Genomic DNA, 27,952 nt, shown 5'->3' with positions numbered 1-27,952 from the left:
GAATAAGATTGAGTCTGTATTTTTTCAACAATAGGTAGGTAGTAATAAAAATGAAATAAAGTTAAAAAAATAAATTATAATTATACAAAATTAAAAAAAAAAACCAACATAGAGCTTATATTTTAAAAAGAACTCGACGATTTGTCTGTGGGGCTGATGAAAACATGATCATCATGAGACTATGTAGAGGCTTATGTGCGCTGTGATCTCTCTATCTCTTTCGCCTTCCTGATGCTGTCCTCGACTTGCTGCACGGTGTCCATGAGAGGGAGTTCCTTGGTCTCCGGCGTCAGCGTCAGCAATACCCCGGAGAGCACCGCCGAACAACCGAAGCAGATTGAAGGTAAAGTCGGCGATACTGTGCTCTGTAATGAAATATCTATACTTCACTACATAGTATAAAACAAAGTCGCTTTCTCTGTCCCTATGTATGCTTAGAAGCGAGGGCGGTTCGCTAGCAGGGACGTCTTAAGCTAGGATGGGGCCCTTGGGCACACAAGGATTTGAGGCCCTTTTGGAAAGTAAAAAAAGCGAATTATAATAACATTTTTTTACAGAGTATGACCATTTATTGTAGGTAATCAAATACAGTATGATATAATATGTCATTAATGATATTAGAATGCTGCTGGTTTTTTGGTTACGATTTCGATAACGGTTTCTTTCGGGATTTCTGTTGAGCAAAATCTTCTATTATAGGCATAGCATATGCCTTGTAAATACCTTCTGATTACTGATTTGTGAAAAAAGTGTAATGTGCCCGACAAAAATGTTTTGAGAATAAACGTGTGAGGTAAATTGTCGGTCTTTCGGGCCCCCCTGAGAATGGGGGCCCTGGGCACGGGCCCCGTGTGCCCTTATGGTAAAGACGGTATTGGTCGCTAGTAAATAATATAATGACAACTAAATAGTGAACTTGAAATTAAGGTGTAAGAGAATCACCGAACATTTCATAAATGTAGTACCTACCAATATTGGTGTTAAAGGGGCCAGCATTCCTCCGACTCTGGACGCGAAAGAGCCTAGTCCGAGTAGGGATCCACGTGCGCTGGTCGGGAACAACTCCATCGTGTACGTGATAGCTCCCGTGTAACAGGCGGCTATCACCATTTTTCCAAATAGAAATAGAGAGATTTTCGCCCAAGTCATCGCTGAAATAATAAAAAAGTTATATTAAATCTCTTTACTTATGGTTAATACAAATGCGAGGCAAGATAGTAAAATTGTTAAGACTAAAAAATTAGCTGAGCTGCAATTTCACTTGAGAGTGATTCAAATTGTAAACTTATCAAGGGACCACGTGAAAAAAAAAACACCTACAGAACATTTATTCATTAATTACAAACGTCATTCCTTGTGACTTCCTCTCTAAAATCACTTAATTATTAAATATTTAACGAAGTTACAATAGTGTTTTATATAAATAGTTCCGAAGAGATTTTGTCGGTAGCCTTTTTCCCGAAATATCTAAACAGAATGTCTAAATATGTTTTGATGACATATTTTAAAGAGGTATTTATGATTAGTGTCATGATCAATAGATTCCGACCGAAAAATGGTGATGAGGGCTCCATAATGAATTTAAATACAGTCAAACATGGATAAGCGAGAGTTCAAGGGAGCACTATCTCATTCTCGCTTATAGAGGTTTCTCACTAACCCGAGTTTCTCACTATTGCACCCTCTGAATTTCATTTCGAGATTTTCCGGATTCAAACGCATTCACTATTTTAGGTTTATCACTTAATGACAGTACTTTAATTTTCCGTTTTGACATGATGCAGAACAGAACTTTCCTTCGCAATTAATTAACGATAAACTGAGTAAGTCCGACAAACAGGACGGTACACAGGCACACGTGTCCATTCGAAAAGAATGCGATAAAATAACAACGTTATTTAGTTCCATTAAATAGAATAGTTTCAATATTGACGAGAAAACAATACAAAAACAATGGTAGGAAGTTCCACGAAAGTTAAGAATGAGTCATAAAATAGAAGATGTTAAATTTGTAATTTGTTTTGTCATTTGTTCCTCCTAAATAATATAAATAAATAAAGTTCGATTGTCGCTTATAGAGGTATAGATACGTAGCAGTCTCACTTACGGAGGTCCATGAGGGAAAAACGACTCTCGCTTACAGAGGTTTCTGTTTCTCGCTAATAGTGGTTTTGGGAGCTTAAAATGACGGGTCCTGGCTATTACTCTCACTTATAGAGTTTTCTCATTTATCCAGTTCTCACTTACCCAGGTTTGCCTGTATATATAACTAGTCAGGTCATAAGTATTGTCACACAGTAAAAACTTTTCTTTTAGAATGCTGGCCACAAAAAAGTTTATTGAATTCGAATTTCGAATTGTTCATGAAAATAAAAATGTATAACTTTTAGAATTTTACTCATTTTTAAATATGGAGTGGACGCTTAAAGAAGACCGTGTTGCAGTTATTGCGTTGCATCGTTGCGGTTACGCGCCATTTCAAATTTTTAACATACTGAAAAATTTGAATATAACCAAAAGATTCGTTTATTGTACCATCAAACGATACAATAAAGACTCTAGTGTAGATGACAGGTCAAGAAGTGGTCGCCCTCGGTCTGTTAGGACTCCAGCAGTGATAAAAGCTGTGAAGGCGCGAATTCAAAGAAATCCCAAACGTAAGCAGAAACTGTTGGCCCTTCAGATGGGGTTACGCAGAACCACGGTGAAAAGGGTGTTAAATGAAGACTTAGGGCTTCGGGCATATCGAAGAAAAACAGGACATCGTTTGAATGCTCGTCTAATGGACCTGAGACTGAAGAGATGCCGCGCTTTGTTGAAGCGGTACGCGGGAAAAAAATATCGGGAAATTCTTTTTTCGGATGAAAAAAATTTTACCGTAGAAGAAAGCTACAACAAACAAAATGATAAGGTGTACGCACACAGTAGTGAAGAAGCGAGCAACCGTATTCCGCGTGTCCAACGAGGTCATTTTCCAGCCTCGCTCATGGTATGGTTGGGAGTTTCTTATTGGAGCTTAACAGAGGTACATTTTTCTGATAAAGGTGTAAAAACGAATACAGTTGTGTATCAAAATACAGTCCTGACGAACCTTGTGGAACCTGTTTCTCATACCATGTTCAATAACAGGCACTGGGTATTCCAACAAGATTCGGCGCCAGCTCATAGAGCGAAGAGCACACAAGACTGGCTGGCGGCGCGTGAAATCGACTTCATCCGGCACGAAGACTGGCCCTCCTCCAGTCCAGATTTGAGTCCGTTAGATTACAAGATATGGCAACACTTGGAGGAAAAGGCGTGCTCAAAGCCTCATCCCAATTTGGAGTCACTCAATACATCCTTGATTAAGGCAGCCGCCGATATTGACATGGACCTCGTTCGTGCTGCGATAGTCGACTGGCCGCGCAGATTGAAGGCCTGTATTCAAAATCCCGGAGGTCATTTTGAATAAACTTTAATGTCATAAGAATCTATGTTTTGTTAAGTTCATTTTGGTATATGAATGGTTACATAATGAATAAACTTGTTTCAATTATTTTACATTAAACATGTGACAGAATTTATGACTAGGTAGATAATAGTTTTGGGGCATCGACCTTCTTGAGATCCTATAAAATACGTTTTAATTATTATTTTTGTATGTTTTAAGCATGATAAAATATGAAATTTTATATAAGCAATCATATTAAATCGATATCAAAGTCAATAAATAATGTACAACCCAAAGCAGACGGCCGAACTGACGTGACAATGACATTTGGTGCGCTCAATATGGCGGATTTTCGGCCTCATTAGACGGAGACGGAGATATTTACGTATATTCATGTTTCATTTTATGTACGCACTGAAATACTGTTATATTGTTTTCCTGCGAGTTAAAGTGCTGAGTAAGAACGAGATAGATATATGTTTATGTGTGTGCCTTCAAAATGGGTGCTATTTATATAAGCAATTGTACGTATAGAACAATATGTCGTGTCCCTACTATATAGGTCTATGTATAAAACCTACATAGCTTCCGTTCGTATATTGCATTGCTTCTATTAAAAATGTCGATAAAACAATCTTAAAACAATCTTAGTTGTGAACAACCTTAAAACATTTTTTTTTTAAATAATCTTGCGAACTGTCATGCCCGTATCTTTAGACGTTTCGTAAAATAGTCCTCCACTCTTAACTCATCCGATGATGCTCGAGAATTCCCTCCAAACTTACTCGAGTTTGGTATTTTTAGTCGACCATTACAATATTCCTCAACTGTCCTCGAGCGAGGTAATAATGATGAAAATTTGATCAAGCTAGCATCAAACCCATAGAGTTCTGTAGTCTATGGTCATTGTTTGTCAAAGTCAAGCTGCCGCTGTCTGTTTGACACTAGATGAACTTGTTTGATGTTTTGGTTGCTGAGTTATTCGTAAATATGTGTGCGTGCGGTAAATCTGAAAGTGTATTATTTATTTTCTAACCTATTATTATTTTAGATTTCGGATCCGGCTTTGTATTTTTATTCGCCGCTTTTGTGTGATTTTGGTTGCATCGTGTTGTTGAAGTGCTTTTCCACAACTACCAGTTTATTATTATATAAATAAAACTTATAATCGCATTGACTTTATTTATCAGGTAGTAAGCAAAATATGTCTCTTATGTAGGTAAATAAAATAAAGAGTTTCAAATGTCTAACCTCGAACTATTTACTTTATTAATAAATATTATCAAACTTAAATTATCAAAATATGCGGAAATCCACATACTATTTGGACATTGATAGAAAACCAGCCTTGAGGAACGTTCAAGGTACGTCGCGACGTACCTTGACTTGACAGTTCGCTTACTTCACTCCGGTTAGGAAAATTTTCCAAGGACGTTTGAGTGGAGTTTATTTTTACGACTAATCATACCAAAACGCGCGTTGGAGGTTGAGTCGAGTCGAGTTAAGCTCGTGTGAACGACTAAAGATACGGGGGTCAGTGTAATGTCGTGTACTTACAGTCTGGCACATATCCTGACCCAATGCACAGCACGCCGCTCATCACGTACCCGACCATGAGCGGCAGCTTCCTTCCGATCTTGTTCATCAGATACAACGAGATCAGCTCCCCAGGAAACGACATGATCGTCGCCAGCAGAAAGTTCGTGTACTTGTCCCCGGGCAGCAACACGGAGTTGATCATCAGCCCATAGTACACGAAGCTAGCCGTGAACCTGCACACGGTCGAAACTAATAGCCTCTTGAGGATCTCTTTCGACATGAAGACAGCTGCCAACCTCTCCTTGACCTCGACGTCTGTTATATTGAACTTCTGTTTCAGTTGCGCCTCATTCAGGTCATCAAACTCCTCGTGGTTCAAATCCAGCTTGTTCGCTTCGGCTATTCTGCGGAGGGCGGCTTTCGCTTGCTCGGTTTTCCCTTTCACGATTAACCACCGCGGACTCTCGTGGACCAGGAAGAAGTAGAACACGAAGAGAACCAAAGGACTGTATATGATCGTAACGATCGTCTTCCAGTAAGGCGCGAACATGGCGATGCAAGCGAACAGCGACTCCCCGAGGTAGATGAAGTAGGCGAAGAGAACGCCCGACAAGATCCTATGCTTCCTACCACATATCTCTAGCACTGTAATAAACAACAATAATTATACTTAAGTATGAAAAAACGGAATGTTTTTTTTTTATGATTGAAGGATTACCTGTGTCTACCAATAATCATAAATATGTGCCTATGTAGAAAGAGAGTGTTTTTTTATTATTGAAGGATTAATGGTGCCTACCAATAATCATAAATATGTGCCTATGTAGAAACAGAATGTATTTTTATGATTGAAGGATTAATGGTGCCTACCGATAATCATAAATATGTGCCTATGTAGAAACACAATGTTTTTTTTATGATTGAAGGATTAATGATGGCCCGCAGGCCTTTCCAGTTGCACCAGGACAGATGGGCGAGCAAAGGTTCATCCAGGAGGGGTGGGATTTTCTAACAGCTGCCCGAGCGTTTCCGAAGAAGACCTAACGACTCAAGAGCAGGAATTGTGATAGTGAACTCTACCTTTAATTGTTGTAATAATTAAATTAAATTTTAATTCTTCAGCGAAATACTTTTTTTTATTGGCCTTGTAGGTAAGCGAACATACGGCCACCTGATGGTGAGTGGTTACCGTCGCCCATGGACTTGAGTAATGCTAGGGCCAGAGTCAAGCCACTGTCTACCGTTAAGTACTCTCCACAAGCCTCGTTTGAAGAAGGACATGTCATAGCGCTCGGGAAACACCGTGGAGGGGAGCTCATTCCAAAGCCGGATGGTATGTGGCAAAAAAGATCTCTAGAAACGCACTGTGGATGAAGGCAGTGGCTCCAGGTAGTATGGATTAACTCTACTCCGGTGGCGGGCGGTGCGATGCTATTGCAATTTCCGTGAATACCTTTTTATTAGTAGTGGTAAGGCGTATTGTATTCCGCGCGGGTAGGTACCATTTCTGCCGCGATGTATGTTTAGCTTTAATTTACCCCATTGCTCAATAAAAATTACTACCAAACGTTATTTTCGTTTGAGAATCCAGCTGGATACTCACATAGGACCATAGCAGGAGTGTAGCTTCCACCGGACAAACACGCTTCGAGAAACTCTATGACGATGTACAGGTCCCATGTGGTGGCGAATTTCTTCAGCTGTCCGATGCAGCTTCCCACCACACATACGACCAGGGTTGGCTTCCGGCCGTACCTACAATACACAAAATTATTAAAATATAAGACATAGAGTTGGGTGGAGTTTTGAAGTTGCCGTGGCCTAAAGAATAAGACATCTGGTGCATTCGTATTTAGCGCGATGCACCGGTGTTCGAATCCCGCAGGCGGGTACCAATTTTTCTAATGAAATACGTACTTAATAAATGTTCACGATTCCACTTCCACTAAATGTTCACGATTCGACTTCCACGGTGAACAAATAACATCGTGTAATAAAAATCAAACCCGATAAATTATAATTTGCGTAGTTATTGGTGGTAGGACCTCTTGTGAGTCCGCACCGGTGGATATCACCGCCGTGCCTATTTCTGCCGAGAAGCAGTTGTTTGAAGGGCGGGGCAGCGGCGGTGCTTTGAATACTGGAACTTAGAACTCATGTCTCTGGGTGGGTGAAGGCATTTACGTTGTTAACGTCTATTGGATCTGGCGACCACTTAATATCAGGTGAGCCGTGAGCTCAATGAGTGAGAAGAATATGTGAGAGTGGGGCAGAATGTAGGTACCCTTATTATGAATAGGGATTTGGTATGAGTTTTACGACCGGCCGCTTGTTTGCCTGACGTCAACCTTCCTTATATCTCCATATATCCATTGCAATGTGCTAGTAAGGAAGGTTTCATTATGTTCTGTCGGATCCCCCGCATCCATTCTCGGTGCTTTTAAGCTCTTCGTCGATCATGACGAAGAGTTCGCTGAGCAAACTAACCCATAGACACAGCCCACTGAGTTTCTCGCCAAATCTTCTCACTGGGTTGCGATTCCGATCCGATGGTAGATTCTGCGAAACACTGCTCCTGCTAGGGCTGTTGTTAGCAAATTCTCTCAGGTTTTTTTTTTTTTTTTTTTTTTTTTATGATTGAAGGATTACTGGTGGCCCGGAGGCCTTTCCAGTTTCACCAGGACAGGTGGGCGAGCAAAGGCTCAGCCAGGAGGGGTGGGATTTGCTAACAGCTACCCGAGCGCCTCCGAAGGAGACCTAACAGCTCAAGAGCAGCTGCTTCGCGAATGAATCTACTACCGGATCGGAATCGCGACCCGCTGAGAAGATCCGGCGAGAAACTCAGCGAGCTGATTCATGGGTTAGGTTGCACGGCGAACTCTTTGTCGAGTTCGACGAGTACTGTTACCGAGGTCCCTAAGCCTGCTCCTAGAGCTGAAGGCGTCTAGTGCGAAGGTTATTGGATCTGATGGATCCGTAAGGACGTGTCTAGGGCGTCGACGGTGACTGGCTCCTGCATGATCAGGATTCGGGGAGTAGTCAGCGGCGGCTACGATAAGGCGATTATCATGACGCATAGCCTTATCGAAGTACCGTTCCGACGCTGACTTCATGTATTTCTGTATAGATTCGAGGCCCAGGTCGTCGTGTAGGTCAACGTTCCTCACGAACCACGGAGCTCCGACGGCTAACCTGCAAAAGCGGGATTGTAGAGATTGAAGGGTGTCTATGTGCGTGCGAGCCGCGTGAGCGAACACCACACTCGCGTAAGTCATGACGGGCCTTATGCAAGTTTTGTAAAGTGTCACCTTGTTCCGAAGGGACATTTTACTCCGCTTACAAATCATGGGGTAGAGTCTACCGAGAATAAACGCGGCACGGTCACGGACTGATTTTATATGCGGGCGGAATGTCATCGATGCATCCAGGGTAACGCCCAGGTACTTGACCTTCCTGGCCCAGGGTATGGATTGACTAAAGAGAGTAATCGGGGGTGTGAGATTCCTCCTCCTAATACGGGAGGAAATCCGTGTGGAGCTTCCCCTCTGAAATAGCACCGCAGTACTTTTCGCTGGGTTGATGTCTATGCGCCATTTTCGGAACCACTGTCCTAGGGCTAGGGCTGCGCTCTGAAGCTTCTTCGCGATTAGGGACTTGTTTCTACTGGAATAGTAAACAGTCGTGTCGTCGGCGAATAAAGCTAAATGGGTCGGCGGCGACCGGGGAATATCGTTAACGAATAAGCTAAATAGGAGGGGTGAGAGGACAGAGCCTTGCGGGACTCCAGCTGTGAGAGGTCGTGGGGAGGAGCGGGTTCCCTCGACTCGATATCGAAAAGAGCGGTTCGACAAGAAGTCCCGTATGATGAGCACGAGACTATCCGGCACACCCATGTTGAATAGTTTGAAAATCAAACCGTTGTGCCAGACTTTGTCGAACGCTTTTGCGACGTCGAAGAAGAGAGCTCCCGTGTATAACGGTTTTGGTCGATTAAGCCCCACAAGAATGTGCTCCGTGAGGCGGTGCACCTGTTGAACGCATGAGTGATTTGTACGGAATCCGAATTGTTCATCGATGAGAATGCCCTTGGATGAGACGAAGTCTCTGAGGCGTTTGTAGAGCAGACGCTCATACAGTTTGCCTAGAGACATGAGGAGGCTAATCGGGCGGTAGCTCGTCGGATGATTTTTTGGTTTACCGGGTTTATGTATGCCGATAACGTCCGCTTCTTTCCACACCGCGGGAAAGATACAGTTCGCCATAGCGGCATTGAAAATAGATGCCAACATCACGATGAGTTGGACGGGTAGAAGTTTAATAACGCGGTTGGATATACCGTCGGAACCGGGAGCCTTGCGAGGACGTAGGTCTTTGATCAAGTCTTTAACTTCCATCGGGGTGACGGGTGGTAACACATCAGAGGGTGGCAAGGAGGCTCTGCGTTCTACCTCACTGTCTACTAATTCTACATGCACAGGGTCCACGGCTTGAGTGCTGGGCGTGCACTGGGTTTGCAATGTATCGGCCAGCAGCTCTGCTTTTTCGTCATCATCGAACGCCGTGAGTCGGCCTGAGGGGCCTACGAGGGGGGGCATAGTTACTACCGTATCCGATTTGAGAGTACGAGCTAAGCGGTAGTAAGACCTTTGGGAGGGCGCGAGTCCTTCTAAGAAATCAGACCATCTGGCATCTCGGACTTCGGCGATGCGAGACTTTACGTCGCGTTGTAGGGCACGCATTCGAATACGATTTTCCGCGGTAGGATACCTGTCGTAGGCGCGTATCGAGGCGTTCTTAGCTCTAAGGAGTTCCCTAATATCGTCGGACAATTTGAAGCGGTGAAGGAAGTCCTCCGCTACAACTTGTTTCGATGACCTATCTAATGTCGAGGTGATGTGTGACGTTAAGATGTCTATGGCTTCAGCGGTATCCTGAGGAGACGGGGTAGAGTCCGGGCTAAACGGTAGCGATGGTGGATCAGATTCAGCCAGGCTGATGCCCAGCGTGTGCCAATCCACCACAGTCCTCGTGACGGGAACGGAATCGGGAGCGCGACCGAGCTTCATAACAACGGGACGGTGGTCTGAATCTAACTCTGAAACTACTTCGATCGAGTGTAAGCGCAGAGTTACGTTTTTTAATAACGCTATGTCGAGTATATCCGGGCGATGCGCGATATTTAGCGGGTAGTGAGTCGGGATTAGCGGAGCGACGATATCGAAGGCGAGATTATCGACTAACGCGTCAAGCCGCCTGCCATTCGGGGTTGTGGTGTGTGAGTTCCACCTGATGTGTTTACAATTTAGGTCGCCCGCCAGAATGACAGAGCTCCCCATGCCGAGCAGCGCCTCGATATCACTGCTTAGAACGATCTTATCCGGTGGAAGATAAACGGACGCGATAACGATCGGCGCGTGTCCCGTCAGTGAGATTCGGCACACTGATGCTTCGATATTAGCGAGCGCGGGAGGATCGAGTGGGACGCAATGCAGGGCTCTTCTATAGTAAATGACGGTACCACCACCACGAGCAGAGAGCCTGTCGTTCCTGACCATGTTATAGTTCGCGATTTTAGGGTCACGGCGCGCGGGCTTAAGTAGGGTCTCCTGCACTAAAAAGATATCAATTTGATGGTCACGCAAAAAGTCAGAAACCTGATCACGCTGATTTGCGAGACCGTAAGCGTTAAAAAATCCTATCGTTACGGATAGGGGCTTTATTCTATTTATATACGCCATTGATTACCGGCGGAGTGAGGGGAGGACGTACGTATTTAATGACGCGTATACGTCGGCGTATTCTTGCACAACGGCGATAAAGTGTTGTGCAGTGGAGGCAGAGCGAATGGCGTCGCCCAAAGCGTTAACGCGCTCAAAGTTGATCGACTGAAAGAAGTCGATCGCTAAAGCGAGATTGTCGGACGCGGTCGGAGGGCAAGTCGCGGGAGAGGGACGAGTCGCGGGGGCGGGACGAATCGCGGAGGAGGGAGTTGTAGCCGTGTTCATGTACGGCAGCGGTTTCGCCCAGGCCGAGACACTGGGCACCGGCGCCGGAACGAACGCTGGCTTAGCCTGCGACACAGAGGGTGCCGAGGCTTTGATGTCTGGGCCGGAAGCTCGGAGGCGGTTTTGGCGGGCGACGCGGCGATTTATTTTCGGGGCTCGGGGGCATCCGCGGTAATTTGCGGGGTGACCCTGTGTTCGACACAGGACGCAGCTAGGCGGTTCCGTCGCGGTTTTTTGATCGCGAGTGCATAGGGCCGTGGCGTGATCGCCTAAGCACTTGACGCATCGGGGGCGCGCGTGACAGTTACGGGAAGAATGCCCGTATAATTGGCAGTTATGGCACTGGCTAGGTGTGCCTTTCTTGTGTGGGGTTTCGACTGCGATCCCGGAAAGGTTACAGACCGTTCGGATGTTGAATATTTGCTTACCCTCGGGGGTAGGCTGGAGGGCGACGAGAACCATATTATATGGCTCCCTTCCGCGGCCTGTGTGCATGCGGTGTACGGAGTTAACCGGTAGGCCTTGTTCGAGAAGGTCGGCCTTGACGAGCTCGGCATCCAACTCTTTAGGGATGCCACGTATAACGGCACGGAGTTCGCGCTCCTCCTGGAGCGTATATGTGTGGAAACTTATACGCTCCTTACGGAGGTAAGAAGAGAGGGCCCTATGGTCGTCGGATGTTCGAACCTTAATTTGAATGCCGTTCGCGAGGTTACGGGCATTCGTAAAATTGATATTTTTGGCCTTAAGGGCCAGGGAAACTCGTTCCCAAGCTGCCTTCTCTTGAAGGATTACCGGGGGAGGGGTCTGGGCTTTGTTTTGTGCCACCGGACGCGGCGACGGAGTGGCACGGGCTGGAGGCGCAACGGGAGTCTGAGGGCGGGGGCGCGACGCGTTCGCGGCTTTGCTAATTTTAGCGGCCGCGGGAGCTCGAGACTCCGCGGCACGCTTCTTACCCTTTTGCACCAGGGTGAATCCATCCGTCGATGAGGCGGGAGCGAGGTCGACCTCCATCTCCGAGTCAGAGTCGGAGGACGAGGAGGCGGGCGCAGGTGACCTACGAGTAGGTGTTTTGGACGGCGCGACGGAGGCCGCGGATGATCGCGCTGCTGGAACGGCGACCACGGCGGACGACGCAGCAGTTTTACTCGCCAGTATAGGCGACGCGGGAACGGCAGGCACGACGGAGGCTGCGGTGCTCGATGCAGAAGCTTTGCACGCAGGTACAGGCGACGCAGGAGCAGCGAGCTCGGTGGAGTCCACGAGAGGGCTCGCAGTGTGATCGGCCTTGAAGGCCTGAAACTCGGAAGTGAGCTTTGGGTAGCGAAGCCGGAGAAATTCCGCAAATACAGCGTCCATGATGTCTACGTGCCCAGGTGGGGCTACCCTGGGTCTTAGAAAACACTCGCCTTGCGGCGAGGCCCCAACTTCTCGGACCTGAGCGGTTCTATTGAACACAGGTGGCGATGCGGCACGATTACTGCAGGACAAAGAAAAATCACAACAAAACGGAAATAACAAAAAGAAACAAAACAATTAAACACTTCCAGGAAGACAGTTTGTCGGCAGATGTACCACGAACACAGAAATAACAAAAGGAAACCAAACAAATAAAAACTTCCAGGAACAACACTTGGTCGGCAGATGTACCACGAACACAGGCCGCGCGAACAATGGCCGGGCTAACAAAAGCCGGGCGAACAAAGGCCGGGCGATCGAGTGGTCGATGAGCACGTCCGCGCGTGACGGGTGCCTCTATCGGAATGACTCTCTCAGGTTGAGTACGTGAGCTCACCTACCAGTCCGGACGTAGCTGGAATAGCCTCTTAGGCTACCAGTGTATAGGTAGGATTAATATGGGCAGTTTTTTTGTGTGTCTTCCTTTGGTGTCCCATTACTTAATCCGTTTTGGTTCTATGATTTATATGCTATTATTATAAACATTAAATTAGAGTGATATTTAAATTCGTTAAATATCGTAAGATAAACATATCAAATTTACCTATTCGTTTTTCTGTTATTCTGTTATATAAATATTTACACCTTCTGAAAGATAATGAAAAAATTTGATCCAAATGGCAAACAACATAATTGTAACACACACGTGAATTACATCACACATTTATTTTCCTACATGGATCTTCTAGTCATAAGACTTTTGCAATAATTAGAATCACATTATTTACTTTGTTAATAACAAAACAAATATAAGATAATATAGTAACGGTATATTCAGATCTAATACTATACAGACTGGTTTTTCCATTTGCTTATTTCTGTTTGAGAGACATCTTATTTTATACCTTTAAACGAGCAATTATTATACACCTGTATACAATCTGAATCTCGCAAACGGCTTCAACGATTTTCATAAAATTTAGTATACAGAGGATTTCGGGGGCGATCAATCGATCTAGCTACGATTTATTTTCAGAAAATGTTGTTTTATTCGTGTTTTCAATAATCAACTTTATCGATAATCAAATTTATGACTCTTCCCGACATTTATTGGCGAATGACAATACTATTTTTCTCAATTGAGAGCAACTAACTGCTTTAAAGACACAACAAGATGACGTTTTATAAAAAAAAAACTGTGCAAAGCTCATCATCTAGTGTTTCATAAAATATTAAAATGTTATTAATAACAGACAAAATATGCCTTTGTGTGGGTACATTAATTTGCCTGACGACTGTGCGAAATCATTCCGATAGAGGCACCCGTCACGTGCGGACGTGCTCATCGTCCACTCGATCGCCCGGTCTTTGTTCGCCCGGCTTTTGTTAGCCCGGCCATTGTTCGCGCGGCCTGTGTTCGTGATACATCTGCCGACCAAGTGTGTTTCCTGGAAGCTTTTATTTGTTTTGTTTTAGTTATTTTTGTGTTCGTGGAACATTTGCCGACAAAGTGGTTTCCTGCAAGTATTTATTTGTTTTGTTTCGTTTCGTAATTTCTGTTTTGTTGTGCTTTTTCTTTGTCCTGTAGTAATCGCGCCGCATTGCCACCTGTGTTCAATAGAACCACTCAGGTCCGAGAAGTTGGGGCCTCGCCGCAAGGCGAGTGTTTTCAAGACCCGGGGCCGCCCCACCTGGGTACTCAGCGATCATGGACGCTGTATTCGCGGAATTCCTCCGACTTCGCCACCCACAGCTCGCCTCGGAGTTTCTGGCCTTCAAGGCCAATCACACTGCGAGCCCTCTCGAGGACTCCGCCGCGCTCGCTGCTCCTGCGTCGCCTGTACCTGCGTGCAGAGCTTCTGCATTGAGCACCGCAGCCTCTGTCGTGCCTGCCGCTCCCGTGTCGCCTATACTGGCGAGAAAAGCTGCTGCGTCGTCCGCCGTGACCATCGTTTCAGCTGAGCGATCATCCGCGGCCTCCGTCGCGCCCTCTAAAACACCTACACTTGCTCGTAGGTCGCCTGCACCCGCCTCCTCGTGCTCCGACTCTGACTCGGACATGGAGGTCGACCTCGCCCCCGCCTCATCGACGGATGGATTCACCCTGGTACAGAAGGGTAAGAAGCGTGCCGCGGAGTCTCGAGCTCCCGCGGCCGCTAAAATTAGCAAAGCCGTGAACGCGTCGCGCCCCCGCCCTCAGACTCCCGTTGCGCCCCCAGCCCGTGCCACTCCGTCGCCGCGTCCGGTGGCACAAAATAAAACCCAGACCCCTCCCCCGGTTATCCTTCAGGAGAAGGCAGCTTGGGATCGAGTTTGCCTAGCCCTTAAGGCCAAAAATATAAATTTCACGAATGCCCGTAACCTCGCGAACGGCATTCAAATTAAGGTTCAAACACCCGACGACCATAGGGCCCTCTCTTCTTACCTCCGTAAGGAGCGTATAAGTTTCCATACGTATACGCTCCAGGAGGAGCGCGAACTCCGCGTTGTAATACGCGGAATCCCTAAAGAGTTAGATGTAGAGCTCGTAAAAGCCGACCTGTTAGAACAAGGCCTACCAGTGAATTCTGTGCACCGTATGCACACCGGTCGCGGTAGGGAGCCATATAATATGGTTCTAGTCGCTCTCCAGCCTACCCCCGAGGGTAAGAAAATCTTTAACACACAGACCGTCTGTAGGCTCTCTGGTATCGCTGTCGAAGCCCCCCATAAAAAAGGCACTCCTAGCCAGTGCTATAACTGTCAATTGTACGGGCACTCTTCCCGTAACTGTCACGCGCGCCCCCGATGTGTTAAGTGTTTGGGCGATCACGCCACGGCCCTCTGCGCTCGCGACCAAAAAACCGCGACGGAACCGCCTAGCTGCGTCCTGTGTCGAACACAGGGTCACCCCGCGAATTACCGTGGTTGCCCCCGAGCCCCTAAAATAAATCGCCGCGTCGCCCGCCAAAACCGCCTCCGAGCTTCCGGCCCAGATATCAAAGCCTCGGCACCCTCTGCGTCGCAGGCTAAGCCAGCGTTCGTTCCGGCGGCGGTGCCCAGTGTCTCGGCCTGGGCAAAACCGCTGCCGTACACGAACACGGCTACAACTCCCTCCTCCGCGATTCGTCCCGCCCCCGCGACTCGTCCCTCTCCCGCGACTTGCCCTCCGACCGCGTCCGAAAATCTCGCTTTAGCGATCGACTTCTTTCAGTCGATCAACTTTGAGCGCGTTAACGCTTTGGGCGACGCCATTCGCGCTGCCTCCACTGCACAACACTTTATCGCCGTTGTGCAGGAATACGCCGACGTATACGCGTCATTAAATACGTACGTCCTCCCCTCACTCCGCCGGTAATCAATGGCGTATATAAGTAGAATAAAGCCCCTATCCGTAACGATAGGATTTTTTAACGCTTACGGTCTCGCAAATCAACGTGATCAGGTTTCTGACTTTTTGCGTGACCATCAAATTGATATCTTTTTAGTGCAGGAGACCCTACTTAAGCCCGCGCGCCGTGACCCTAAAATCGCGAACTATAACATGGTCAGGAACGACAGGCTCTCTGCCCGTGGTGGTGGTACCGTCATTTACTATAGAAGAGCCCTGCATTGCGTCCCGCTCGATCCTCCCGCGCTCGCTAATATCGAAGCATCAGTGTGCCGAATCTCACTGACGGGACACGCGCCGATCGTTATCGCGTCCGTTTATCTTCCACCGGATAAGATCGTTCTAAGCAGTGATATCGAGGCGCTGCTCGGTATGGGGAGCTCTGTCATTCTGGCGGGCGACCTAAATTGTAAACACATCAGGTGGAACTCACACACCACAACCCCGAATGGCAGGCGCCTTGACGCGTTAGTCGATGATCTCGCCTTCGATATCGTCGCTCCGCTAACCCCGACTCACTACCCGCTAAATATCGCGCATCGCCCGGATATACTCGACATAGCGTTATTAAAAAACGTAACTCTGCGCTTACACTCGATCGAAGTAGTTTCAGAGTTAGATTCAGACCACCGTCCCGTCGTTATGAAGCTCGGTCGCGCTCCCGATTCCGTTCCCGTCACGAGGACTGTGGTGGATTGGCACACGCTGGGCATCAGCCTGGCTGAATCTGATCCACCATCGCTCCCGTTTAACCCGGACTCAATCCCGTCTCCTCAGGATACCGCTGAAGCCATAGACATCTTAACGTCACACATCACCTCGACATTAGATAGGTCATCGAAACAAGTTGTAGCGGAGGACTTCCTTCACCGCTTCAAATTGTCCGACGATATTAGGGAACTCCTTAGAGCTAAGAACGCCTCGATACGCGCCTACGACAGGTATCCTACCGCGGAAAATCGTATTCGAATGCGTGCCCTACAACGCGACGTAAAGTCTCGCATCGCCGAAGTCCGAGATGCCAGATGGTCTGATTTCTTAGAAGGACTCGCGCCCTCCCAAAGGTCTTACTACCGCTTAGCTCGTACTCTCAAATCGGATACGGTAGTAACTATGCCCCCCCTCGTAGGCCCCTCAGGCCGACTCGCGGCGTTCGATGATGACGAAAAAGCAGAGCTGCTGGCCGATACATTGCAAACCCAGTGCACGCCCAGCACTCAATCCGTGGACCCTGTTCATGTAGAATTAGTAGACAGTGAGGTAGAACGCAGAGCCTCCTTGCCACCATCGGATGCGTTACCACCCGTCACCCCGATGGAAGTTAAAGACTTGATCAAAGACCTACGTCCTCGCAAGGCTCCCGGTTCCGACGGTATATCTAACCGCGTTATTAAACTTCTACCCGTCCAACTCATCGTGATGTTGGCATCTATTTTCAATGCCGCTATGGCGAACTGTATCTTTCCCGCGGTGTGGAAAGAAGCGGACGTTATCGGCATACATAAATCCGGTAAACCAAAAAATCATCCGACGAGCTACCGCCCGATTAGCCTCCTCATGTCTCTAGGCAAACTGTATGAGCGTCTGCTCTACAAACGCCTCAGAGACTTCGTCTCATCCAAGGGCATTCTCATCGATGAACAATTCGGATTCCGTACAAATCACTCATGCGTTCAACAGGTGCACCGCCTCACGGAGCACATTCTTGTGGGGCTTAATCGACCAAAACCGTTATACACGGGAGCTCTCTTCTTCGACGTCGCAAAAGCGTTCGACAAAGTCTGGCACAATGGTTTGATTTTCAAACTATTCAACATGGGCGTGCCGGATAGTCTCGTGCTCATCATACGGGACTTCTTGTCGAACCGCTCTTTTCGATATCGAGTCGAGGGAACCCGCTCCTCCCCACGACCTCTCACAGCTGGAGTCCCGCAAGGCTCTGTCCTCTCACCCCTCCTATTTAGCTTATTCGTCAACGATATTCCCCGGTCGCCGCCGACCCATTTAGCTTTATTCGCCGACGACACGACTGTTTACTATTCTAGTAGAAATAAGTCCCTAATCGCGAAGAAGCTTCAGAGCGCAGCCCTAGCCCTAGGACAGTGGTTCCGAAAATGGCGCATAGACATCAACCCAGCGAAAAGTACTGCGGTGCTATTTCAGAGGGGAAGCTCCACACGGATTTCCTCCCGGATTAGGAGGAGGAATCTCACACCCCCGATTACTCTCTTTAGACAACCCATACCCTGGGCCAAGAAGGTCAAGTACCTGGGCGTTACCCTGGATGCATCGATGACATTCCGCCCGCATATAAAATCAGTCCGTGACCGTGCCGCGTTTATTCTCGGTAGACTCTACCCCATGATCTGTAAGCGGAGTAAAATGTCCCTTCGGAACAAGGTGACACTTTACAAAACTTGCATAAGGCCCGTCATGACTTACGCGAGTGTGGTGTTCGCTCACGCGGCCCGCACACACATAGACACCCTCCAATCCCTACAATCCCGCTTTTGCAGGTTAGCTGTCGGGGCTCCGTGGTTCGTGAGGAACGTTGACCTACACGACGACCTGGGCCTCGAATCAATTCGGAAATACATGAAGTCAGCGTCGGAACGATACTTCGATAAGGCTATGCGTCATGATAATCGCCTTATCGTTGCCGCCGCTGACTACTCCCCGAATCCTGATCATGCAGGAGCCAGTCACCGTCGACGCCCTAGACACGTCCTTACGGATCCATCAGATCCAATAACCTTTGCATTAGATGCCTTCAGCTCTAATACTAGGGGCAGGCTTAGGGACCCCGGTAACCGTACTCGTCGAACTCGACAAAGAGGTCGACGTGCAACCTAACCCATGCATCAGCCCGCTGAGTTTCTCGCCGGATCTTCTCAGCGGGTCGCGATTCCGATCCGGTAGTAGACTCATTCGCGAAACAATTGCTCTTGAGTTGTTAGGTCTCCTTCGGAGGCGCTCGGGCAGTTGTTAGCAAATCCCACCCCTCTTGGCTGAGCCTTTGCTCGCCCACCTGTCCTGGTGAAACTGGAAAGGCCTTCGGGCCACCAGTAAACTTTCAATCATAAAAAAAAAAAATAAAAAAAAAAAAAAAAAAAAAAAAAAAAAAAAAAAAAAAAAAAAAAAAAAAAAAAAAAAAAAAAGACTGTGCGAATTTAATCATTTTTAATTATTTAGTTAAGTGATAAAGGTTTTTCTCGTTCGAATTGGTCGAGGCATGGAAAGAGGCTAAGCAATACCAAGAAATTGTGGTGCGTTCTGGGTGTGATAGGACTATAAACCTTTTTACTGCGTGTCTGAAGGCGAGGAGCGCCTTTCACGTTGTCATGTCAGTGGACTAAAGTCAACATCAAATTATTATTTTTCATTTTTTTTATTGTTAATTTTTTTTTATAGCTTCTATTGAAATACGTACTCAACAAATGTTCACGATTGACTTCCACGGTGAAGGAATAACATTGTGTAATAAAAATTAAGTCCGCAAAATTGTAATTTGCGTAATTACTGGTTGTAGGACCTCTTGTGAGTCCTCACATGTAGGTACCCTTCAAACCGAAACGCATTACTGCTTCACGGCAGAAATAGGCGGGGTGGTGGTACCTGCACAAAATCAGCGTGTTTGTCTGTTCGTCCACTTTTGATCTGCCAGCCATCGACTGGCACAGGTACTACTGGCTCGTAATGTTTCTATTATACACCAACAACTAGCTGAGCAGGGGTTTCAAATATGTGTTCATATATCACCGAAACGCATTACTGCTTCACGGCAGAAATAGGCAGGGCGGTGGTACCTACATGTGAGGACTCACAAGAGGTCCTACCACCAGTAATTACGCAAATTACAATTTTGCGGGTTTAATTTTTATTACACGATGTTATTTACCGTGGAAGTCAATCGTGAACATTTGTTGAGTACGTATTTCAATAGAAGCTATAAAAAAAAAGTATGTGTCATGTATGTGGCCGTCAGCGCAAAAGTGATCTAACCCACAATCTTTCATATTATATCACTCACTCGTAGATAACAGATGGATTTGTAAACGTTATTTTGGCGCGTATTGTTTTTGCCTATGAAGCAGTTTAAAAGTAAAATCAAACCTCATTATCTCCATACCAACTATTGTAAGTTTAAACAACTTTTGCGCTGACGGCCTAATCTTGCTAATATTATAGACGCGAAAGTTTGTAAGAATGTATGGATGTATGTTTGTCACTCTTTCACGCAAAAACTACTGGATGGATTTTGATGAAACTTTACAATAATATAGCTGACACATCAGAATAACACATAGGCTATAATTTATAAAGATAGTGTGAATTACGCAAAATATTAATAACGATAATTGTCAAGTAAGTAGGAAAAAAATATCGGCCGTCTCATTTTATCTATATACTTATATGTAAAAACGAATTGCTGTTCGTTAATCTCGCTAAAACTCGAGAACGGCTGGACCGATCTGGCTAATTTTGGTCTTGAATTATTTGTGGAAGTCCAGAGAAGGTTTAAAAGGTAGATAAATAAGAAATTGCTCGGAATTAAATAAAAGTAACAATTTTGTTTTTCATTTGATGTGACCCCCGTCGGACGGATTCATTTTGTTTGTTTTAAGTTTATTTTATACAAAAGTTTAGGTCTTTTATTTATCGATTGAGGCACTACGAAGTCTGCTGGGTCAGCTAGTTAATGATAAACTACAGTTCCCGAAGCGAAGCGACGGCGGGTCGCTAGTATTAAACAACATCAACCGACCTGTCACACAGCCAGCCGCAGACGAACATCGAAACGAGCATGCCGATGCAGTGAATTGTGCCAATCAGATTCGATTTCCATGGTTGACATGCCAAGTTTAACTGTAACAATAATGGTAATTAGTTTATTTTTAATTTTTTAATAACAGTAATGAACTTTAAGATGTCACTTTAAGACTTGTAGGCAGAGGTTTGGCTTTGCCTCTGGCTTTACTGAAGTCCATGGGCGACGGTAACCACTCACCATCAGGTGGGCCGTATGCTCGTCTACCTACAAGGGCAATAAAAAAAAAAGTCACTGGTGGTAGGACGTCTTTTGAGTCCACACGGGTAGGTACCAGCACCCTACTTATTTCTGCCGTGAAGCAGTAATGCGTTTCGGTTTGAAGGACGGGGCAGTCGTTGTACTGTAAAAACGGACACCTAAGAACTCATGTCTCGAGGTGGGTATCGGCATTTACGTTGTAGGTGTCTATGGGCTCCGGTAACCACTTAACACCAGGGCTATGAGCTCGTTCAACCATCTAAGCAACAAACAAAAAAGCACTTTTAATTTCTACAACTTGACCAGTCTCAAATAAACTCAACGTCGACACCATTGAAATGTCAAAATCTACATACGTATTCCTACAAAAAGCTCTGCCTCCTCGCTATATCTTCAAAGTCTTAAGCTTTGTAATCGCCTTAACCACCAATGCCCAAAAAAAGTGAGATGATGCTATAAATCAAGGATGATAATAATAAAAACGTTAATATACCTACACTATTTTTGAGGCAAGAGAAAAAGGTGTTCCGGTTATAAGACTTGAACATAAGTTGTACGAAAGAAATTGAGAATCGTATGTGTCTACGTTGCCTTACACGTAATGTAGTCACAAATAGTTAAGTGACCCCTCGAGTTTTTAGCCTCCAAGGAACAAGGGTTAATTGTTTTTGCGCTACATTACGGGTAGATAAAAAATGTTTGTTTGTTTTACCCAGGTTTATAGATGGTTTTTGGATTGATCATAGTGGGGTCCGAAACTCAAACTGTGATTCGCAGAAAGGGGAATCCTCAGAAATGTTAGGCGATTCACGGCTTGTACGTATTTTTGACGGCATTTAAGATCGTACCTAATAGAAAAACACAAATTTACCTCAGCAACAATGGTGTTGTTGCTCTCATAAATCCATTCTGTGCACTCCGTCAATTGGGGAGTGAAGCTCTCGTTTGTACAAGAACTAATGCCTTGCTTAAGTACGGGCCTCATGCATCTGTCCCGAGTGGAATTCGGCCACCAGGTCGGAAACGCTGACGTGGAGTTCGTGTCTTCGCATTCGTTCACTCGGCACCTGTAAGCGTTAGCACTTGTATTATTCTTCTTCTTAGTCCAGTGACGGATTAAAGGTCTAGAGCGCCCTAGGCAATCACTTTATCAGCCCCCCTGTACCGACCGTAAATGGCCATCATAATACTATAAAATTTAACTAGTTGTTTTTGCAATTACGATGACGTTGTATCATCAAACCCCAGACTTTAGTAGACCAGGATATTTAGCTTAGGCATTTAGTTCTTAATCGTCGATAAGTTATTTTCTTTATTTATTTAAAAATGTTGAGCTCGCGCGCCCCTTGTAACTACACGCCCCTAGGCACGTGCCTAGTTTGCCTTACGGATAATCCGCCTCTGTCTTAGTCGCATACTTCATTGCTGAAGGTCGTGTCCCTGAAAGCCCTTCGTGGCTCTTTGTACCATCAGCTTCCATTTCCTTCGGTTTTCGGCTTCTCTCAGGGCGGTCGCAACAGAGAATCCAGTGACCGCAGTTACCTGATCTGACGATTCTGATTGGAGCCTGTACGACACTCTATCGTTGCTATCGGGAATATCTGATCCTATAATACCGGTTCTTTGTGTTGCGAACGTTCGGTTCCCGGCTTAGAATTGGAAAAACCCATCTCTTCTTTGCGAAGGTACTTTTTTGGCTACCGTCCTATATCGACTAGCGCATTTCGGAGAAGGGTTGTCTTTGCAGCACGATAAAAGAAAATGCTGCGCCGAACTCACATAACGTGGGATTTGGGTAACAACGGTATAGCGTTATTAACGTCCATAAGATCCGGTTTTTTTTTTCTTGCGTATGCTGATAGCCTTGAGAGGCTATTTCAGCTTCATCCTTATGTGTGTAGGTGAGCTCACGGGGCTCAAACCGGAGTGTCGCTAACACTGACCCTAGCAAGAACAGTGCTTCGCAGAATATACCACCGGATCGGAAACGCGACCCACTGAGAAGATCCGGCGAGAAACTCAGTGGGCTGTGTCTATGGGTTAATTTGCTCGTCGAGCCCTTCGTCGCAAGCGACGGGTTCGACGAGGACGGTGACGGGAAGATTCCGTTGCGAACTAAGCATAGACACTTGGAGTTTGTTATAGATTTATAATTCTTGAACCTACAAGACAAGGTTTGAAAACGTAACAATAATTGAGCGATGTGTATTTTGGATTGTTTCGAATATAATGTTTTACTTCTACAGTATTTAATCGCAACAAGAGAACATATCACTTGTTTACTGAAGCGATTGAAAATACGCTTTATTTTTTTTAAACGAGCAATATATCAGAACGTAAATTGGGCTGCATGTGGAACTTTGGCTTACGACAATTGATCAGGGGGACCTTCGTATTCGCTTAAGCCAATTGTCGATTGTACGTACCGTTTTTAACCATTTTTATTAGTTAAAACATTTGAAAACCCAATTGGTAATTAAGTATTTTCGTCGTCTATTCACACACTATACACAGAGACGAAAGTCTTTAATTAGTGCGTCATATCTATCATGACTTACGGAGCCGATACGTGGACACTCAGGGGACTCAGGACATTCTCGGGTGTGCTGGACCACAAGTTTAAAGTCGCATAGCGAGCTATGCTTGGAGTTGCTCTAAACGATCGAATCCGGAACGAGGTGATCCGATAGAGAACCAAACTTATCAACATAGCACAGCGGATTAGTACTCTGAAATGGCAATGAGCTGGAATGGCAATGGAGCATATTAGCCGGAAAACTGATAATCGTTGGGGTAAACGCGTTCTTGAGTGGAGACCGCTAATTGGCAAATGCAGGACGACCTCAGGCTCGGTGGAGTGATGATCTGTGCAGAGTGGCTGGCAGAAGCTGGATGAGAGAAGCTGAGGGTCGTGCTTAGTGGCGAGCAATTGGAGAGGTCCAGTAGTGGACTGCTGATGATGACGATGATGAAGTAAGTTCACGGCATAGCTCTTCATAATTAACATTATCGTGAATATATACTTGTGACAAATCGCAATCGACGACAGCTTGTTCTCATGCATTGGACAAATATTAAGAATCACATAGACTAATGGTAAACCATTTTGTTACGAAGGATTTAACGGCTCACAGCAAGTTTGTCCATAAATAATTCTTATATAGGTATAGGAGAATATAGACTATGGCATTAGAATACCGTTGATATGTCCGAACTATTTGAATTTAACACCAGGATAACATAGTGTCGTAAGAATAAGGTCGCTTGTCAAACCGGTGTTGTCCGGCAAACCGATTAACTTACGTGGATACAAACGTTATTGTTACAACTATTGTAAATAACGCGAAGTTAAAATTTTGACTCTGCCAGGTATTTTCGAGGCAAGATTGTACTTCTTTACATTACGTATGAGATCTGGTAGGCCTCCGCTTTTGATAATGCCGACACCCATAGGGACGTTCTCTTTTTTTTCCTACCTAAGCTGTTAGCCTTAAGAGGCTATACCAGCGTTACCTAGCGTGTAGGTGAGCTCTCAGGGCTCTTAATCTGGGGGCGTTGCTAACACTAGCCCTAGCAAGAGCCGTGCTTCGCTGAATCTACCACCGGATCAGAAACGCGACCCACTGAGAAGATCCGGCGAGAAACTCAGTGGGCTGTGTCTGTGGGTTAGCTTACTCGCCGAACCCTTCATCGCAAGCGACGGGAACGTGGACGTAGTCGCCTCTCGAACTGAGCGAAAGGTTTTGACTGTCACTCCAGGGTAAAGTCGCGTATGGGGCTTTTTAATTCGCATAACGCATTCAACGTGTTAATTCAGCCCCCGTTTTGTTCATAAATCGGCTCTTTAGGTTTTCTGGTGACCGTTTCGGCTTTCAGTAAATCGATAGTTTCATGGTAATAATTCAAATATTTCAATCATAGCAGCGATTTCTTGTCTTGTCTTGCATTCCGTCGTCCACGTCACAAATATGTAGCGTATTTTGAAAGACTATAGTCAGTGTACAAATAGTGAAAGGACCAAAAATAATTAACGAATTAACCTCCAAATTATCTCAAATAGTCCTTTTGAGTCTGAGATTCAAATTAGCGCTCACAGAACAAACTTAAAACTTTGATTTAAGCTTACAGCTCTTTAAGCTTTTTACATATTTAAATATGTACTTCATAGACATATGCTGATTAGGAATTATCATTAATCGCAGTGTGACCAAGAATTTTATTTTAGTATAATATTTTCACAGCGATAATAATGACTTTTAAAATACTATTGAGCATCGCAATCTCACGTAATGGTAAAGCAATCATTATCGACAAATTGAAAATATTTGTTTTTGTAAAACAATATTAATTTACACACAATTCATGACAATAAGTAATAGATCATATTACGTATCAATGCAAACATGGTATCAATGAGTAAGTACTTTATATAAAAATATTTTTATAGAATACACACATTAAGTATGTTTTCTTCGTTTTTTGTTATAATTTTGCTTAGAATTTGATTGAAGTTTATTTTAAATTATTATTTGTCTTTTAATAGTGCTCGTTAACATTTTTTTATTGCGCTGACGGGTGCTCATCTGGTGTTAAGTGGTTGCCGGGGCTATAAATACAATGTGAATGCCGTCGAGACATGAATTTAAAATTTCATTAGTCTCCCATTGATTAAGCATGCATAACTGCTTTTGGGTAGAATTTTGACTTATGGTAGGACGCCTTCCGAGCCTCCACGGGTAGGTACCACCACCCTGCCTTCCTCTGCCGCCAAGAAGCAATAGGTTGCTGTTGGAAGCTGTTGGAACGACGAGCTCACCGCCCACCTGGTGTTAAGTGGTTACTGGAGCCCATAGACATCTACAACGTAAATGCGCCACCCACTTCGAGATATAAGTTCTAAGGTCTCAGTATAGTTACAACGGCTACCTCACCCTTCGAACCGAAAAGCATTACTGCTTCACGCACTTGCATAGGCAGGGTGGTGGTACCTACCCGTGCGGACTCACAAGAGGTCCTACTACCAGTAAAAATTGAATTGAAGTAAATTTTTTGAAACTTTAATTGAACTCACCTGTATTCCAAATCACCGGCTACGAAGACGTAATTAATATCGATCATCGTAACGAAAACCGACGGCAAACAGATGAGTACATATTGAAATATTTGGTAGCGTCCGAACACTTCTAATATGTCAGAAACTTGACAAGATCCCTTCTCCACGTTTTTAGCGGATTCTCTGGTCATTTTTAAAGAAACGCGTACCGTTTTAATTAAGATTAACTTTACAAATCGATACGATTATATCTCACTATTTTTCTTCTTTAAATTTTCATACTTTCAGCTATATTTATTTACACACACGCATGTTTATCTCTGTACGTATAATTATTTTTTATTCATACACGTATCTGTTCGGTTACGACTAATTCACAGACTGAAATGAACTAGTAGGATTCAATTGCTTCAAATGTTTCTAATTAAAAGTGCTGAATTGTCAAACAGTTGTCGAGACTACAAATATAAAATGATATGTGTTTGTAGTTATAATGTTTGTTATCTGTTTGTCTTGGTTAAACAGTTTGTGTGATATTGCGAAAATACACTTTACTAGTTTAATAATAAATTTTTGAATCGAACAATTTTGTTAATAAAAAATAATTCAATTATCTAAGAAGGAGTTACAGCATGAGAACAGTCAGTGGTAGAACAACGTAGAAACAATCTGAGATTAGTTAAACAAAATTCCTTGTGCCTTTGGGGTTGCTGACGTCCTTTTCTATTTATTATTTATTTATTGCTTAGATAGGTGGACGAGCTCACAGGCCACCTGGTGTAAATGGTTACCGGAGCCCATAGACATCTACAACGTAAACTCGCCACCGACCTTGAGATATAAGTTCTAAGATCTCAGTATAGTTACAACGGCTGCCCTACCCTTCAGACCGAAACACATTACTGCTTCACGGCAGAAATAGGCAGGGTGGTGGTACCTACCCGTGCGGACTCACAAGAGGTCCTATCACCAGTAAAACCGGTTTGAACGGTAGTCACTCAACACCAGAAAGACGGTTTGTTCATCTGACTATTAACCAGATATTTTCAACTTCTTTCTTTGAAGAAAAATAGTAATTAGACAATGACCAGGTTAAATTGACTGTAGGAAGACTTAGAAGGTTGGTCGCCATAGAATAAGGTTGCTCCCAATCTCGACCAAACTAGTTCGAATCAAAGCAGAGGATGTAACTATAAAATTGTTTTAAAATCCTATGGTAATCTTTTATCTATTTTAATATATATATTCAAGTGGTTTGGCATTGAATGAGTAACTCACTAACTACCACGTATATTGTATATCCATAAATCTTAGACAGAAATGAAGAATAACTAACTTCAATTCTACTTATCTATACTAGTACTAATCTATACTAATATATAAATCTACAGTGGTTTTTACGGATGTTCCGTTATAACTACTGGACCATGCATCCGATTGACTTGAAACTTGGTATCCAGGTAGAAAATACATGTACTTAATGGATAGGCTAATATTTATAGGAGCGTTAGACTCCCTACACCAGTTGCGGGGACGTGAATGATGAGAATCTTTGCGGGGGTGAGAAATAATAATGTTAATTTTAAATGCTCAGCGAAGCGGACGGGTACAGCTAGTAATATATAAATCTACAGTGATTTTTACGGATGTTCCATTATAACTACTGAACCATGCATCCGATTGACTTGAAACTTGGTATCCATGTAGAAAATACATAATGGATAGGCTAATATTTATATGAGTGTTGGACTCCCTAATAATAATGACAATAAATAATAATGTTAATTTTAAATGCGCAGCTAGTAGACTTATAACAACATTCGCATTAAACATTTACGTTGCAAATACGTCAATCACGATGTATGGCATAATAATAAGCATTTATTTGTTCATAAAATATATATCCGATTGTGCAAAATCAATATTCAATAGATAATGTTTTGTTGATAAATCAAAGAGGTATGTTATCCTGTTTGTTTGTAATGAATTAAAGTTATTCCCTATTTTAAACGATATAATAAACAACGACAATCCATTCTTGAGCTTATTTGAGCAAAGGTACGTTGAGCACACGTGACTGCCAACTAACGAACCAACATTTATCATACTAGATCTATTAAATACCTAG

The 27,952-nt window shown here is 44.6% G+C and overlaps 1 protein-coding gene across 1 annotated transcript; it reads right to left on the bottom strand.

Moving 5' to 3' along the window:
• Positions 1-56: 56 nt before the first annotated feature.
• Positions 57-26,489, bottom strand: LOC101741290 (solute carrier family 22 member 3). Its single transcript, XM_004924363.5, has 7 exons — positions 25,843-26,489; positions 21,643-21,838; positions 20,508-20,608; positions 6,573-6,724; positions 4,988-5,614; positions 970-1,151; positions 57-365 (listed from the first exon to the last, which is right to left on the bottom strand). Exons 1-7 carry the CDS (start codon positions 26,013-26,015, stop codon positions 192-194), a joined length of 1,605 nt encoding a protein of 534 aa, XP_004924420.2. The 5' UTR covers positions 26,016-26,489; the 3' UTR covers positions 57-191.
• Between the last annotated feature and the right edge of the window lie 1,463 nt (positions 26,490-27,952).

Source organism: Bombyx mori, chromosome 3, assembly GCF_030269925.1.
Source record: "Bombyx mori chromosome 3, ASM3026992v2".
NCBI classification, from domain to species: domain Eukaryota; kingdom Metazoa; phylum Arthropoda; class Insecta; order Lepidoptera; family Bombycidae; genus Bombyx; species Bombyx mori.
Note: the sequence above shows the minus strand (reverse complement) of the source record. Positions and strands in the feature narration are given on the sequence as shown.